Here is a 16,887-nt window from a genome sequence, read left to right as displayed (position 1 = left end):
TTGCTAATAACCATGCTGTCACCTTTGTGGTGAAGGCTGTGAGGCTGTTTAAGCTCAGTATTCCTGCTCTCGCATAAAAAAAAACCAAAACTCACTGGTTAAGTGTCAGATCCACTGACCGCGAGTGGTTCCTTGATGTAAAGCAGTTCGAGTGTCTTGAAGGTGGAAAAGCGCTACATAAAAATGTATCAGTTAAGCCTGTCTTATTGAAGCATTCTCATTGTTCAGTACATGATGACGACACAATAATTTTTGGGGCTCAATATTTACCGTGGTTGTTGGTTACTGTACTACAATGAGATCTGAGCTGTAGCTTCTGTCTTTATTATTGATACAAAAACTACTTAAGTGTTGCATTCTGTTATTTATTTATTTATTGCAGCTCATAGAGCAATATTTCGCTCTTGAAAATATGTTATCGTGATAGGCCTAGGTTCAGTAATGATTTAAAGCAGAGGCGCAGCTCCTTCAGGTGGTACTTGGACAAGTCTTCAGTTTGTGGGTTTGCTTCATGTAGAGTTAATTTTATCTGCTTTTTTGTTCTTCTTTGAATATTTTTTTTGTTTAGAATTACAATAGAAATGATATAGTCCATGTTTGGCCCTAGATTAGACCTAGAATAGTTTTGTTATACTTGATACTTGATCTGGTGGCACTTGGAAAGCCAAATCTTTTCTTTGGTGGTTGGTAGTTGGTAATTTTTACAATTACAAAATGTCCCACAAATGATTATTGTAATATTCTTGTTTGATGTCCCATGCCTACTGCGGTCCCATCCCTAGCACTGTACACTCCCTACCGCGGTCCCATCCATACCACAGTCCCGTCCCTACCCCATAACTACCACAGTCCCATACCTACTGTCCCAGTAGGGACAGTAGTACCGCTTCCCATCCCTAGGACTGTACGCTCCCTACTGCGGTCCCATGCCTATCGTGGACCCATGTCTACTGCAGTCTCATGCCTATTGCAGTCCTGTCCCTACCCTAGCGCAGTCCCATCTCTGTCTCTGTCCCCTCCCTACTACAGTCCCATCACTACAGTCTACAACTAGTTGAGATGTTCCTGAACAGTGAGTACTGATACTATAGTACAACACAGCTGATGTGAAACACAGCTGATGTGAAAATCATGAGCTCCACGTGTACAAAAAGAATTGTAAAATACACCTTCAAGGTTGCAGTAAAGGTCATGGAAAAATGAACTACACGTGTATTGCATTTCCCATAAGTTGTAGCTGCTTTAAACTGTTCTTGGAAAACGGTTCAATGTTTGCAGTATTTATTTTGAGTACACCTCTTTAGAAATCAGTATTCAGTGTGTGTAATGCTTTTGTATAGTTGGCTTGTGGAACTGTTTACTCTGTGGCAGAACAGGTTTTGGTCCTAATTATTTCTAATTGTCTAACACTTGCTCATACCTACCGCTGATAAGAAATTTACAAATACAGACTCCATCTCACCAATTCGCTAGTTTATTACTTTTGGTATATTTTCTTGCACTAGTTCATACAATTACTGAACACAACATGCTGGTATTTTAATTACATTGCTGCTTTGTAATAATTTGATAGAAACCAGCAATGCTTCAGGATTTAAATGCTTAATCTTAAAGAAATGGCTATTTGGCAGAAGGTTTTTGTTAATGCAGTTTTGTTGTCTCATTTTTCTGTTAGCCTTGGTATATTAGTTACATGCATGGTTTATATTGAATTTAATGTAACGTTTCAGCAATTCGACCGTCCTTGATATCAAAAAAGTTTTATTTTTAGCTTTGGTAGAACCTTTGCCATTGACGGGGGAGATATATAGGGGCTCTTGTGTGATAGACAGCTGTAATGATCAGACGTGGCTTCTCCATATATCGTCATATAGCACTCACAATAGGTTTTCTGCAGCCTGTAGCAAAATGCCACTTTGCAATCTGGAAATGTGTGTAAAGCCATCTGTAAGTACTTAATTAGTGATAGACCAGCTGCGTACTGTTTTACTTGCATTGTTAAGTTGCTTTGGGTGGTCTATTATCTGTCACCTTATTATCACTTTTTACATGATTGGTCTGGAAAGGTTACAGCCAATTTAAAAGGTCTACTGTCATTGTGCTTTACGTCCCCGGCAGTCAAACTTAACCTTAGACATTATTAAAACAAACAATTATTGATCAGTTGGAGGTTCTGTCAAAAGATAATGTGCGTCTTTTTATCTTCTTTTGTTCACCCCATCAGCAACCACTCGGCACAGACAATTGGGACTTCAGTCAGTGTCAACATTTACTGTAAAAACATGCAAAGACAAAATATCACTTTGACTCACAAGTAGTTAAAAAAAACTTACATGCTGATTTTTTTTTTTTAAAGAAAGACATCTGTGTAATCCCTGCCGTCTAGGTCCGATCCATAGTAAAAGCCAAAAGTAAAATCTGTCAACTGCCAAGGCTTGGATGAGCAGCGAAACGTCTTCACTCCTACAACTCTTTGTCCAGTTGACAGATTTTACGTTTGGCAGATTTTGTTTGTTTAGGAAGTGACAGCAGAATAGACTGGCTGGTAGTTGATTCTTACTATCCACAAGCACAATTCACAGATGTACATTAACAAAATGACAAATGGGAATGTGAGACTGGCTAAAAGTCATACAGTAAAGTAAATGTCCTGCTCATGAATGACATTAGCTTTGAAGTGTAAACCTGAAACATTTTAATTGTATCCTGATTTTCAGCACAGCATTCACCCGACAGTGTGAGCAATACAATGCAAATGGTCCAACAACAATTCAGGAAATAGGATGGTCACATGTGTTGACAACACAGTTACACAGCCAAGTGTGATGTCCAAAAGTTGTCCTATTTCTGTTCAATTTTTAAACCATATTTTTCAAACAACACATAACAGTATTTCTTGGTCCTTGCCGAAAATGTAACAGTTTTGATTTTCTGTGCCGCATGACTCTGTAGGGACACGTTGAAGAAGGGTGAGGATTGATGTAGCAGCAAATGACTATACAGAGATGACCCCAATTGCCACCTGCAGTTATTATTGTGATGATCACTGGGCACCTATGTTTATAGATGAATGATTCACCAGCACAATCTAAGGACAGGAAGTCTGCTCACTGTGCAATGTATGTGCATGAGTGTGTGAAACTTCGTACAGGCAGCCATATTTGAATAGTACACTAACAGTGAGAAAATAGATCACGTTATCTTCAGAATCATCTATATGACATAACACGTCATCGTAACATAAAAATGGATCTTGCTCAGTTGGATACTTTGTGGTAAGACCCTGCAGTGTGGTGGGGGGTGTCTCTAGGTGGTGGCCACAGGGGGGTTGGTGTGCTTCATGTGGGGGGTGGTGCTGCACTGGTTCAGGGTCTCGGTGGAGAGCTGGGCTGTGCACGCCACTGTGTTGCTGTAGACTCTGCGGTTCAGCTGGATCATGGTGGTTTTGGAGGGCATCGAGGTATTTCCATTCTCCACAGACAAGTGATCACAGTGGAACAGAGCCAAGAAACACCTGTAGAACTGGGATAAGAGAAGGGAAGAGAGAGGGGGAGGGGGAAGTATATCAAAAGCTGTCAGAGTTATGTGAAGTGGATTGACCTTGGGTTTGTACTTTCTGTGAGAATAGTGCCTACAAGCCTACAGAGTTGGAAAAGCTGCAGCTGTTAAACTCACCTGGGGATAGAGAGTGGGTCCTAATGGCCTGTGGCATTGGCACTGTACTAACTCTGATTGGCAGTTTCAGAGAGTATGATGATATTAAATGCTGTAGAAAAATGTGTTTATTGCAGTTTTTGTGTGGATTGCAAAAGAATCAAATGGTCTTTCTTATGATGAATGTTCATCCTTAAGACTGCAGTATTGTTGTCTTTACACTGCAGTATTGTTGTCTTTACACTGCAGTATTGTTGTCTTTACACTGCAGTATTGTTGTCTTTACATACCTACCTGACTGTAGCACATTTCCAACTCAAGCCTGTGGAGGTTAGATTTTTATGAAGTTACTCACAAAGCAGAGATAAACTGGGAACTATAGGTTGTTATCTTGTCTCACTGTAAGCCAGGTGGAAAACAGCCCTGCACTTTCTCATTGAGTAAATGATCAACAGACCAACAGCTGCCGAAGCCAAGAAAAAATGAGAGAATGAAAAGCACCAAGGCAACATAATCTATGGGAGCTGACTGTGCTTTGTATCTTTGGACCAACATGAGGTCTTTTTACACAGAGCTGTGGTGGCTGCAGCAGGAGCACTCCACATGCTCTTGCATTATGCATTCTGGTCAGGTTTAGATCAACAAAGCTCTAAACACAAACACATTTGGCGGTTACAAACAGATAAAATTGACCTCTCAATGATCAAGAGCACTACAGATAAGGCTGTTCTGTGTCAAAGGAGAATTTATTTACACCAATCTAACTTGAATGGTCCAAGGATGGAAAAAAAACAAACAAAAGGTTTTCCCAGAAGGAACAAGTGGTTCTTTCTTGAGTGAGGTTCAAATTATTTTTCTACGTTTACTTTTTTCTGGCACAAATAAAACTGTCTGTTTCGAAATTGCCATTGATTAATGGCACATGTCCAGATGTTTTTGATTGGATTTCTATTCTGCACGTAATCACCAAAGATCAGATCTAATTATTGGGTTATCTGGTCATTCTAGTTATCTCATTTTACTATGTACATGTACCCACTGTAATCATGCTCATTTCACTCTGCAATACTTAATTGAAATTTTGTGTTGTTCCAGGTATCCTCCTGATGATGGCGCTGTGTGAAAAGGTGCATGTCTATGAGTACATTCCGTCCATGCGGCAATCAGACCTTTGCCACTACCATGAGCGCTACTTCGATGCAGCTTGCACTCTGGGGGCCTACCACCCTCTGCTGTACGAGAAGAGCCTGATACAGAGGCTCAACACTGGCCCAGAGAGCGACCTGCGTAGGAAGGGCAGGGTCACTCTGCCTGGGCTCAGCACCATAGACTGTGGCGTCTGAATACTGCATTCCACACTCCCAGACGTCGCGCACTCTGGCCTGTGGGGGGGCTGAAGAAGGGCATGGTGCAAAAAGGCCTGGAATATGCGGCTTACATAAACAAAGTAAGCCATAGGTTGTCCCACGATGAGACATTAACTGGACCATGCTGTCATCATCAAGCTGTTTCCTGCACCAATAGGACAAAGCAATGGGATGTAAAGATGTTTCTGTGATGCTTTAGCTGAGCCAACTTAGATTTGGAGCTTAGGGTAGGACAAGTTTTTAGACTATGATAAGAGTGTGATTTTAATAAATGCCATGTTTTCTGATTGTTACAGTGGATGTATTGGTTTGTTTTTTGTTTTTTTACATACAGTACAATCATTACGTCATCTCTGCTGAATGTCTTAAGTACATACACACTTTTATAAGGAGGTGACTTCACTTTTTTTGCTGGATTGTTATTCCTGTGATATTTAAAACTAGCCTGGGGCATGTCAGTCAAACACATTTATAGCGTTAGTTGAATCATTTGCCGTTGTTTTAGGGCACTGGTTTTCATTATGTAGTTTGCAAAATGGGGCCAAATAGTTTCAAAGATCAACAAGTGCTCAGACCAGTGGACCACACTTGAACCCCAAAACAGTGGGGCCAGGAGTACGGCACTTGGGATGACTTGCTATGGGAGACCTGCTGTATGGACCTCAGTGATTTTAATTGATGGCCAGATGACTTCATTGAATGTAATTCCTGCCTGGTTCTTAGCGCACAGTCCCGAGCATGTGTGTACCACTGCAGGGTCATTCTTTAGCTATGTAACAGCACGAAGCTCATTTCCTACAGCGATAACCTTTTAATATTGGTCTGTAGTGTCTTCAGCTCAGAGACGAGCCACTTGTTCAGTCTCTGGCATAGACTGTATGTATAATTCTTCTTTATACAGTCTACGGTTGAACTTATTGTCTTATTTCTTATTTTATTTCTGTTTACAAGCAGTGCCACATCTCCCGCTTGAAAGGTAATGGTTGTGCATGGAAGACAGAATAAGTTTTTTTCAGTTTTGCAGAAAATCATCTTGTATCATACTTGTTGAGTCTTTTTTTAAGATATTTTCATGGCTGTGCTGGTAAAGAGCGTAAATAACGTAATGGACATGTCTTATCTATTATAATGTGCGGGAAAAGGAGGGACGTAGTTTTAATAAAACATAAAGTATGTGTTAGTTGAACTAAAATGCTTTTTGTTTAATATTAGACAACTATAAGAACCAACACAATAATAGCATTACTCCAATTGTCTATAGCTCTTAATTAAAGTGAGACATTAAATGGAATTGATTCTGTTGTGTAATTCAGTGAATTAAACATGAACTAATCCTGGTACTTCATCACATTGATGCAAGCTGAGCTAAATCCTATTTTAACATGACTGCTCACTGATTTGAACCTAACCGTGCTGTCTTTAATCCTTATTGAAGACTTGAATCATAGCTGTTTATGATGCCATTCGTTATAGATGCATTTAGTTGTAGATGCATAAGCTACTAAACAATTTCCATTCTAGTTTTATGTGATTTGTTTATGTTTGGTTCAATGAGTTTAAAATAAATGATAACTGCAGTAAAATGGGTATTACGAAGATCAACGATGAAATTCAGCGTTGACTTTTTGTTGATTTTGTTTTGTTTGAACAGTGTGTTTTAGACTATTGAGAAATGAAATCATTGTTTTCTTGGTTGTGATTGTAACACTGTATATTTTATGTACATTTAGATGCTGACTTTCCAGTGCACACAGCATGTCAGACTACATTAGGGCTTAGAGTCTAAACTGTCTGCTGCTGTGCTACAGTGGTTACAGCTGAAGTCCTGAGCATCTAGTGTGGGGCTCCTTGTTCCCTGGGAGCTCTTAATAAAGTGCAACGCCTGAGGGAAGTCTTATCTGTGCATCTCAATATACTTGTGCCAAACTCCTTTTTAATTGTGTCATTTTGGAGAGCTTAATGAGGGATACAGTCTCATCGCGAGACTCATGGTGCTCTGACAAAGAGTAGAATTTATTAAACTTATTGTATGGGAAAAGGAAAAGTGACAAAAAAGTTAGGGGGGGGGGGGGGGTTGTTTTTTTAATCAAATCATTTTCCGGACTTGATTTTATTCAGAATTGTTGCAGTTGCCCGTAAGAACTGAAGACTCTTGTTTATTTGACACTTCTGCTGTTGCGGTTTTAAAATGTATTGAACAGAGAGTGATTATCTCTGCCATGCCTGAGTTTATGACTTAACTCTTCTTATAACACTTGAACTGTTATTTAAATATTTGTAAACTGTAAGTGTCTTTTCTACTGTGTAAATAAAGATGTTGTCTTGTCTTGCCTTACCTGTTTGTTCATGAGGATATAGATGACTGGGTTGATCACAGTGCTGCTCTTGGCCAACAGAGAGGGCACCACACTGGCCACTGGGGAGATGATATTAGGTGGTCCGAATGTTGCCATCATTGCTACCACACCATAAGGCATCCAGCACAGCAAATAGCATGCTGCCGTGGTCAGTACCATGAACAAAATGTGGTACTCTCTCTTACGGGCTGCGGTTTTACGAAATTTTCCCACCTATGAGAAGATGTAACAAATATAAAAAGTATATATTTAGTATATATATATCTTTATTTATATATTTATTTATCCTGGTGCCCGCTTATAAGGAAGTGCTTTGTGTTCTGATTAGTATCACTTTAACCATGCAAAATAATCAACAACACTCGCACAGGAGGAATTGTTCAGTTTGTACCACTTTTCATTGAATCTTGACTGGAAGCCCTCTGCCCTCTACCCTTTGCCCTTTGCCCTTTGCCCTCTGCCCTCTGCCCTCTGCCCCCTAATTGCTTTGATAGCATGCCACTTTTTTTACTCAGTTCATCATGGTTTATACGTATAAAATTGGATTGTCAAAATATCAGATACAGATTGATACTAAAAATATTATCGGAACTGAATACCTATTTCTACAATTACAAATACTTATCTTATCATATTTTATTGCAAAGATCTGTATCAAGTCAAATATTTTGAGTGTACACTGTGACAACACTAGTACAGTAATCTTGATATTTCTTTCACATTGCTTTTTACACCATAGTTCGTACCACCACAGTTAAGCCATTTAAGCCACTAAAGCTGGGATTATATACAAAGAAAGTTGTCTTGCATAAAGACAATCACACTGCATGCACTTGTAAAGCATCTTCTAAAACACAGGCTAAATATAATAGTAAATAAAAAGGATATTGGTGGATTTCCTAGTGAACTTTTCTAGAAATGAGGTCATGTGGCAGAAATTGTGTTAAATCATGTTAAATTCTTTTAACCTTAAAGGGACCAAAGCATTGCAATAGCAGCAGATTTAATGACATAATCCTGTTGTAATCCTGCCCTGCGAACTCAAACGTCTCAACTGTCTGAATCAGACAAAGCAACAGCTTTTCAAGTCAAAATAACATTACATATATATATATATATATATATATATATATATATATATATATATATATATATATATATATATATATATATATATATATATATATATATATATATATATTAGTACATCAGTCACTTTAATCTATACAACATAAAGCGTATATGGTGCACACTAGTCAAGCATTAGCCGATAAATTCTAATGAAGATGTAGATTGTACAGTCAAAGGTGAGGAAACCTCTCAGTCCCATGTCAATGTGGATACTCCAGAGAACACTTAACTTGTGCTCCTTTGACAGATGTTTATAAATGCATTACTCATTGGCTTCTGTATATTAGTATTCAAAGGATGTACTGTTTACCAGAGGCCTATAAAACAGTACTGATCTGCAACATTTGTTGATGTATAAAACCTCACTGTATAAAAGTTACTTCTCTTTTCTCTTTCCATTCCAAAATCTGTTTTTATAGGCTGAGGAGCTTCTAATTATGACCTTGTAAAAACCCACAGTAATGGATGTTTTACTTTAGATGTATCACTTAATATTATTCAAATTATACTTTATTTACAAAGTACTTTTCATATATTAGATGTAGCCCACAGTGCTTTAGAAAGGCAATTTGAATCATTCCTTCACATCCGCCCACACACAACCACCTTTTGCTTTACATTTATCACAACATGATTTCAAGGCTTAGATGCATTATAACTCTCAGGCTATAAACGATCTATTTTATACATACATATGGAAGCGGTTTTACAATTATGTTTTTCATTCAATTTGAACAATTTCCTTTATATTTCTGAATATGTTAGCGTACCTGTTTAACAGCAAACAGCAGGCGGCCATAGCAGTAGGCCATAACCAGGATGGGCAGGCCCAGGCAGAAAATGAAGAGGCAGATGATGTAGGCGTGAGACTGTCTTGAGTTCATGGTCCAGGACACAGAGCAGCTGGTCCCTGCTCCCTCTATGTCATAGCTACTCCAGCCCAGAAGAGGGGGCACTGTCCAAAATAAGGAGTAGAGCCAGGAGCCCCCCACAGCTACTATAGGCCTCCTGTAGCTGGGTCCCCGTTTGTTGTACACTGTGAGAGTGCTGTAGCGATCATAGGAGAGGATGACCAGGGAGATCAGAGACACAATACCTATGAATGGAAACAGGGCAGCACAATAAACATGATCTATTAAGGCAGGATTAAGCCCAGGCAGTACCATATTTGTAAAGCCAGATTTATGGAGTGGTTCATATCTTCACCAAAACTGTGTAGATACTTAAGCTTTGTAGAGCCATCTATAGTTTAGCTCTTGATTTCCACAAAATGTGGAATCATACATTCTTTAATGTACTTCAGTGGGATAAATATTGCTAGTTATTATATAAAACCATGATCTCATGCACGTTTTTGACAGCATATTTGCTAAGAGAAGCATGATAAGAAGAGAAATCATCTTTGGGGACCCCTTTATTCCACTCACAAAGTTGTCATTGAAAATAAATGGGTTGGCAGCACTTCGACTCATTACATTTCAAACATGCTTTCATTCTCCTCTGCATGGGACTGCATGACTTGTGATGTAGTTAACTTACTGTTTTGTTATCAGCTGCTGTGATAAGTGACTTGTTTGTAGCTTCCATCAGTTTAAATTAATCACAATATTTAATGAAGTGAATGAGGTCATAATATATATGAATGGCTCAACCTACAGATGTACAAAGCTCTTTAAAAAGAATGACAAATCATACAGTTTCTGTGAAAACAGATCATTCAACTTGTGATAGATTTGTGTCAGTGAACTACTTAGAGGCATCACACATGTCATAAACAAATATATATGATAAACAACTTATCAGGACAGTAAACAGTGTCATCTCGGTATGCTGTTTGTAAATGTGCGTCAAGTATGTTATGAAAGCTTGGTTTCCGATGGGATACATGGCAGGAAAGACTTGACAGCATGGGATTTATGGAGAAAATAAAACAAACAGGGAGAGATTTAATACAGGTGTTTTCTGTTATAACAGGGGTCTGTGTGTGTAATGGGGAAACATTTGAATGTCATGGCATGGTTAGATCCGATGGAAACTCACACCAAGTGGAAGTCAACAGACAAGACCATCTTTACAAATGGATTCTAATGGTGCAAGTGTAAACAGGCTTTTGTCTCAGTAAATGGGTTTTTCTCAAGGCCATAACACAAAGTGTCTCAGGTGCAACACTTTTTATGTCACAGTGAACTACTGACACATGAATGATGATAATGTACAGGGAAAGTATTGCATAAATTCTCATTATAAAAGTCAGTTGTTTGTCATGGTAAAATAGGTTTGTCCAAATATTGTGAAAATGTGAACCAATAACCTACAGAATGATTCTAATAATGTGTAGTTAAAGGCCTAACTTAAGATTAAGGTCTTATATGAAAACAATTAGGATACAAGCACCTGATCATGGGATCAAATGTTGTGAACAGTTTGCAAAAATTTAAATTAATTTCATCTCTTTGTTATCTTTTTTAGTGTCATTTTTGGTTGCGCTAAAATAAACCTGGGGAGAAACATAGAGCTCTGACTCTCCATCCATGCAGATTCTAGTCTTCACTAAACTTACCGAAACAGGAGTTGATGAAGCCGTACCAGCTGCAGCCGCTGGTCCCGAGCAGCCAGTGACCTCTGATGCTGGAGGCGAAGCTGAGCGTGGTGCCAAAGAGACACACGAGCATGTCGCTCACACTGATGTTCAACAGGAGCATGTTCACCGGAGTCCTCAGCTTCTTAAACTTACAAAACAAAATGAGCACAATGAAGTTGTTGAGGAAGCCGAAAGTCATGATGAAGCCCAGAAACACGGACAGCACGATGAAGCCGGTGGGAGTGAGCCTTTCTGCGCCCGGGGTGAAGTCCGTGTGACCCTGCTCCTCGCTGAGGTTGAGGCTATAGTTCATGGCAGCCTGACCAAAAAACATCCTGCGGGCCATTCATCTGACCCTTGTGTAGCGTCGATCACAGCTTGAGAAAGTTTAGATTCGTGTCCGCACTTGAGTGGATCTGATCGTTTCTGGGGGACGCGCATCTCCCGTGCGTAATTTTACTGTAATTAAACACATTGTTCTGAAATACATTCGCATCACGTATTCAGTTGTATTGACTGACAAGCTCTCTATAACTCACTTTGTCACCCTTAGATAGCTCCTGTTACCTAAAGGCGTCGTGCGTCTCCATCGCCGTATTCAAGTGCAAATGAGCTTTTTTCAAAACGTAACCATTTTTTGTCTCTTTGTTTACTGTAGCCCATTAACTGTTAAAGGTGTAGTCATCTTCGCAGCAGATTTAGGAGAAGCGTATAGTCCGTGCGCTCCGTCCACACTGGAGTCAGACGCGCGCGGATTCACTCAGAGGCTTTTAAAGGCGACAGTCTACGTCACGAGCGTGTGCGCACATGGGTTTGTGTGCTCCAGTCCTGCGCTATACATTGGACAGCTCTTATTCGACATACGGTAATTACAAAAAAAAAAAAAAAAAAAAAAAAAAAAAAGACGAATAGCCTAAATTGTGTGTCAACTGGTAGAGTGGGCTCAAAGTATCAACCCAGCACTAAGCAGAATTATGAATTAGCCTGCAAGAAACTGGTCTTGATTAAGGGAATTATTGATGGGTAAGCAGCGCACTGATGCCATATTGCTTTTCTCCCTAAGTCTCCCATATCCTGCAACTGTACCTAACCGTTTCGTTCAATTTGAAAGTCAAAATTGAGGCTGCAAGCAATGCTCCACAGGATGAAAGAATAATCAGCCTCTTTCATCAGAGTTCCAGGCTATTGGACAAAAATGTAAATGATGGTTTAAACCTCTAAGGTATATTTGGTGTGGCCAGCATTTGGAGATGTCGTTATGAGACAGATTATCTTAAACAAAATACATAAATACAACTGGTGGCTGGCACAGTGGCAGAGTTTTGATCTTATGCAGACTCTAAGTGGGGATTTTGGGTTTTATGCATGTTATGGTATTTTACTCCAACTAATTCTTGCTAGTTGAATGCTTGTTGAAGTACAAGACAGGAGAGAGAAACAACAACCCTAACCCTAGCCCAGAAATGGGCTCTGTAACGTTCTTTCATTATTGGCATTTTTGCCCTGGGCCACAGCATGAACTCCACCAGGCCTAATTCTCTATTATTTAAATACGCCCCCTGCTGTGCATAAAATAGAAAGCAATATTCAATTCAATTATGTTTTTCTTGCACATTACATTTTCCCAGATGTATTTCTTTAGTTTTGGTGAGGGAACAGTTGAGATGATTTGTCCCCTCCTACATAATGTAATTAGGAGATACAGATCTGTTAATCATGTGCCAATAAGAGCACATACTATGCAAAAGTCAATAAACATATGAGTCAAACGTCCCAGCAGAATCATTTGTCACTAGAGTCAATAATTCACTTGTGGAGCATACTATATTTGTGTTGTTAAATCTAACATGTACATACTACAAAAAGTATAAACTCCTTTTAATTTTAGTGTATAATTTATGTAAACCTGTTTACTACTGCATCAATATTAGTCATAGTAATGTAATGCAATAATTGGTGTAAGTTCCATGAGTTCTCTGTGATGCGCGGAGTCAGAAGTGTATTTGTATTGCACAATCCGTAATTCTAAGTTCAAAACATGAGCCTGGATTTAAACCTTGTCTCATATCTTCATGAAGACTGTTCCAGGTTTTAGCTGCATAAAACTGAAACACTGATTCCCCATGTTTAGTCCTGACTCTGGACACCAGCAGGAGGCCGGTCCCTGAAGTCCTCACAACGTGACATGGTTCATATGGCTCTGACATGTGGAAGATGTACTTTGGTGCTGGGCCATGGAGAGACAAAAGCAGAACTGCTTCAAAGTCTATTCTCTGATCCACGGGAGCCAGTGCAGAGACCTGAGCACAGGACTTATGTGTGAAATACTTCCTGGTTCTAGTCAGGACCCGAGCAGCAGCGTTCTGGATGTACTGCAGCTGTTTTAACGCTCGTTTGGAGAGGCCAGTGAGCAGGCCATAACAGCAGTCTACTGTAGACAAATGCATGAATAACTCTCTACAAGTCTGGTTTAGACACTATACCACTGATTTTTGCAATGTTTTTAGATTGTAAAAAGCTGCAGATGTTATTGACTTGATGTGGCTGTTAAAGTTCAAGTCTGAGTCTATTATTAACCCTGGATTTCTAGCCTGGTTTGAAGGTTTTAGCGAGAGAGAGAGAAGGCGACTGCTGACATTTTCACTTTGTTTCTATGTCTATGACTCTAGTCTTGTCTTAAGAATTCCAGTCTGGCTTTAAATTCCAGCAGCTCTTCTATATGTTGTTAATGACCTGCTTGAAATCCACAGTTCTTTTGCTTTCAGACTTATCAGTGGATCCTCCTGCCCTGCCTAGAGACATTATGGGCATTAAGGGTACAGCACTCTGTTGGTTTCGATTCTATCTGTCAGACAGGAGTTTTTCTGTAAGCCTAGGACAGTACTCCTCCTCTGTGTCTTCCTTAGAATACAGTCTGTCCCAGGGTTAGACATTAGCGGAGGCCCTTTTTGCTCTGTACATGCTTTCCCTAGGTGATGTTTTTAGAAAGCACAATGTGGCATTTCATTGGTTTGAAGTCAAATATATCTGCCAATAACGCCAAAGACAGCTAGACCACAATCAAAGCTCTGTCTCAGGGATGTGCAGACTTGGCTGGGCACAAACTTTGTGAATTTAAATAAAAATAAAACTGAGATTGTGGTGTTTGGTGTAACTAACCCACTGCTCAGACATGACAGTGTGATTGGTGCTGTGATTGGTCCTGCTCTGCAGTGAGGAATCTTGAAAATTGTGGACTCTATGTTCAAACTGGACAAGCACATTAGCTCTGTCATAAAGTCCAGCTTCATTCAGTTGAGGCTCCTTGCTAAAGTAAAGCCCCGCCTTCCACAGGCGGGCTTTCAAAAAGCAATCCAGGCATTTGTAATGTCGTGTCTGGGTTATTGTAATTCCTTGTATGTGGGGCTGGACCAGGGCTCCCTGCAGCGCTTACAGAATGTCCAGAATGTTGCAGCTTATCTGCTGACACAAACTAAGAGATGAGAGCCTGTGCTGTGCAGCTTGCACTGGCTCCTATTTCATATTGGGTGCAAGAGCCCTGAGGTCAGCTGACCAGCTCCTGCCGGCTGTGGCCAAAGCCAGACTCAAGACCAGAGGTGACAGAGCCTTTTCTGTGGCAGAGCCCAGACTATGGACCAGCCTCCTTCTGCCTGTCAGAACCTCTCAGTCTCAAACAGTTTAAGACTAAACTGAAAACTCACCTCTTCGCTCTGGCATTTAATACTATCATTCTAATAATACAAATTAATACTAATACAGGATATCTTGGTGTTTCATTGTTCTTTTCCCATGGATTGTGTTCTGTATATTAGTTTTTTGTTAACTTTTATGTGAAGCACTTTGGGAAGCTGAAGTTGTTTTAAATGTGCCATATAAAGACACTTGAAAACTGAATTGAAAAACAAGCTCTACCTCAGGACCAAAACATTGTTGCATCGCTCCACAGAAGTATTCAGTTGAATATTTAAAATTTAAGAATATTGTTTTTAATTTTAAGAATATAGTTTTTTGAAAATATAAATTTCTTTGTGTGGGACAATAACAGCCAAGAAAACGGTTGTACTGTTGACAAGGATGATCGTATAGGTGTGAACAGAGCAAATGACAAAGATCATAACCTATGTGATGTTTTTTAAGTGAACTAATTATTTTTTATTGATGGGCCTGCTAATTCCTCTACATACATAATAGTCTTGTAATTGCCTAGTAGCCTTTGACAAGACTATTAATATATGTAATGTGTATGTTCAGTTCTTTGAGAAGTGTGGACTTTGGCAGGCTAGTCTGTGTAGGTTACATTCATGTTCTTTTGATTATGTGATTATTTCAGGTGGAGGGCAGGGGCCTATATAAATACAGGGCATTATATTTGTACATTGGCTCCACAGACTTGCTATATTAATTTTATGGCTTTAAATCCTTTCAGCTGACAACAATCACGTCTTTGATGTTGAATAATGGCACCACTTTCAGAATCTATTGTAAAAATGTTCATTTAAGATGACAGAGAAGACAGTAAACTTTGTGAATGCTTTTGTCTTATGTAGATGGGTCCATAATTACAGATATTTTAACCATAAACCAAGTCAACATACCTGTATCTCACATATACAGCAAATTTCACCATAGAATTCTGCCCTCCAACTCCAACTGTTAAACTCTTTCTAGAATAATTTGACATCATGTCAACACAACTGTGATGGAAATTTATGAGTGTTTATGTTGTGAAGAAAAGGTTTCTGTCATCGTCTCTGTGTGTAAATGAAAGTCATTTCTACTCGAGGCTTGTCCTTCAGGAAACCCTTTTTATCTGTCCTCAGTTGTAAAAGTTGATTAACACATGACTATGAAACAAAAGCCACTCTGCCTTATAATGTATGATGTTTTATCATTCTGGTATAAATACTAGAATGGAGACTTGAGTTGCATGACTTTGGGCTACCAGGCCCTGTCCTGTCCATATCTGCTGTAACAAAGTAATTTTCACTGAAGGCCACATCAGCAAAATGGTTGTACTCAAAGGGCTGTAAATAACTGTTTCTGTATGACTTATTCAAATTACAAATATGACATATGTATTTGCATAGATGTAAAAAATATGTCTGTGTAACTGCTCCTGATAAACTGACATTTTTAAAAGTGTGTATCTGGTCGGGGCACACCTGCTCACAGACCTTCAGCACTACTTCAAAAACTCACCCTCTGAAACAGACTCAGCCATAATGAAGGTAGTTTCACTGCCGCATGGTTTTTGGTCGTGGCTTTTGTGAAAATATTCTGCCTTGATCGCAGTTTTCCTTTTAATTCCTGGACAATTTGTTATGTTTCATGAAGGCTAACTTTTGCATATTTAGCTCTGCGTTTGGTGTCAAAATGCCCATGTAGGTTATGCTCTTTGACAAACGATACTGCCTCATAACACAAAAGACATACAGGTTTTCCTCCTTGAAAACATGTATTGACCTTCCCATCTTTCTTGCAACTGCCTTCCATCTGCATCAATTTACCTCTTTCTGAACATTTTGGGATCATTATTTCTCAATTCCACCTGTTAGGGAAAATCTCATTCAGTTAATGGTCAATGCATGGACTTATTTTGAAATGACAGTCACACCTTTTAATTTACCTTTTTGTGGGCCACATTTGGCCCAAGGGCCTTGAGTTTGACATATGTAGCTTATGCTGCCTTCATGTGCTATGGGAATTGTAATAAATAAATGCCTCTTCTATTGCAACTTTTATGACAAAACATGGGAATTGATTTTGATACAAGAGTTACTGTTTGCTTTTTTCTGAG

At 39.3% G+C, this 16,887-nt stretch overlaps 2 protein-coding genes across 3 annotated transcripts in view; one reads left to right on the top strand and one right to left on the bottom strand.

Moving 5' to 3' along the window:
* Positions 1 to 7,347, top strand: part of st6gal2a (ST6 beta-galactosamide alpha-2,6-sialyltranferase 2a) — a 50,949-nt gene extending 43,602 nt beyond the window's left edge. For both annotated transcript variants that reach the window (XM_055230432.1, XM_033986838.2), the window contains exon 7: positions 4,750 to 7,347. In XM_055230432.1, coding sequence (XP_055086407.1) covers positions 4,750 to 4,997 — 248 coding nt within the window. In that variant the 3' untranslated portion in view covers positions 4,998 to 7,347. The remainder of the gene's footprint in view (positions 1 to 4,749) is intronic.
* tmtops2b (teleost multiple tissue opsin 2b) lies at positions 3,271 to 11,440 on the bottom strand. The gene is made up of 4 exons (XM_033986839.2): positions 11,070 to 11,440; positions 9,280 to 9,605; positions 7,358 to 7,591; positions 3,271 to 3,522 (listed from the first exon to the last, which is right to left on the bottom strand). The coding sequence occupies exons 1-4, from the start codon at positions 11,434 to 11,436 to the stop codon at positions 3,307 to 3,309; spliced, it is 1,143 nt and encodes a 380-aa protein (XP_033842730.1). The 5' UTR covers positions 11,437 to 11,440; the 3' UTR covers positions 3,271 to 3,306.
* Positions 11,441 to 16,887: the final 5,447 nt, after the last annotated feature.

Source organism: Periophthalmus magnuspinnatus, chromosome 21 (assembly GCF_009829125.3).
Source record: "Periophthalmus magnuspinnatus isolate fPerMag1 chromosome 21, fPerMag1.2.pri, whole genome shotgun sequence".
In the NCBI taxonomy this organism is placed as follows: domain Eukaryota; kingdom Metazoa; phylum Chordata; class Actinopteri; order Gobiiformes; family Gobiidae; genus Periophthalmus; species Periophthalmus magnuspinnatus.
This window is presented reverse-complemented; position numbering and strand designations above follow the sequence as displayed.

Coding starts and splice junctions, on each gene's coding strand:
- tmtops2b (XM_033986839.2), bottom strand. CDS start 11,436: ATGGCCCGCAGGATGTTTTTTGGTCAGGCTGCCATGAACTATAGCCTC. Junction 9,606..11,069: donor CTTCATCAACTCCTGTTTCG/GTAAGTTTAGTG, acceptor TTCCATTCATAG/GTATTGTGTCTCTGATCTCC. Junction 7,592..9,279: donor TGCTGTTTGCTGTTAAACAG/GTACGCTAACAT, acceptor ATCTTCTCATAG/GTGGGAAAATTTCGTAAAAC.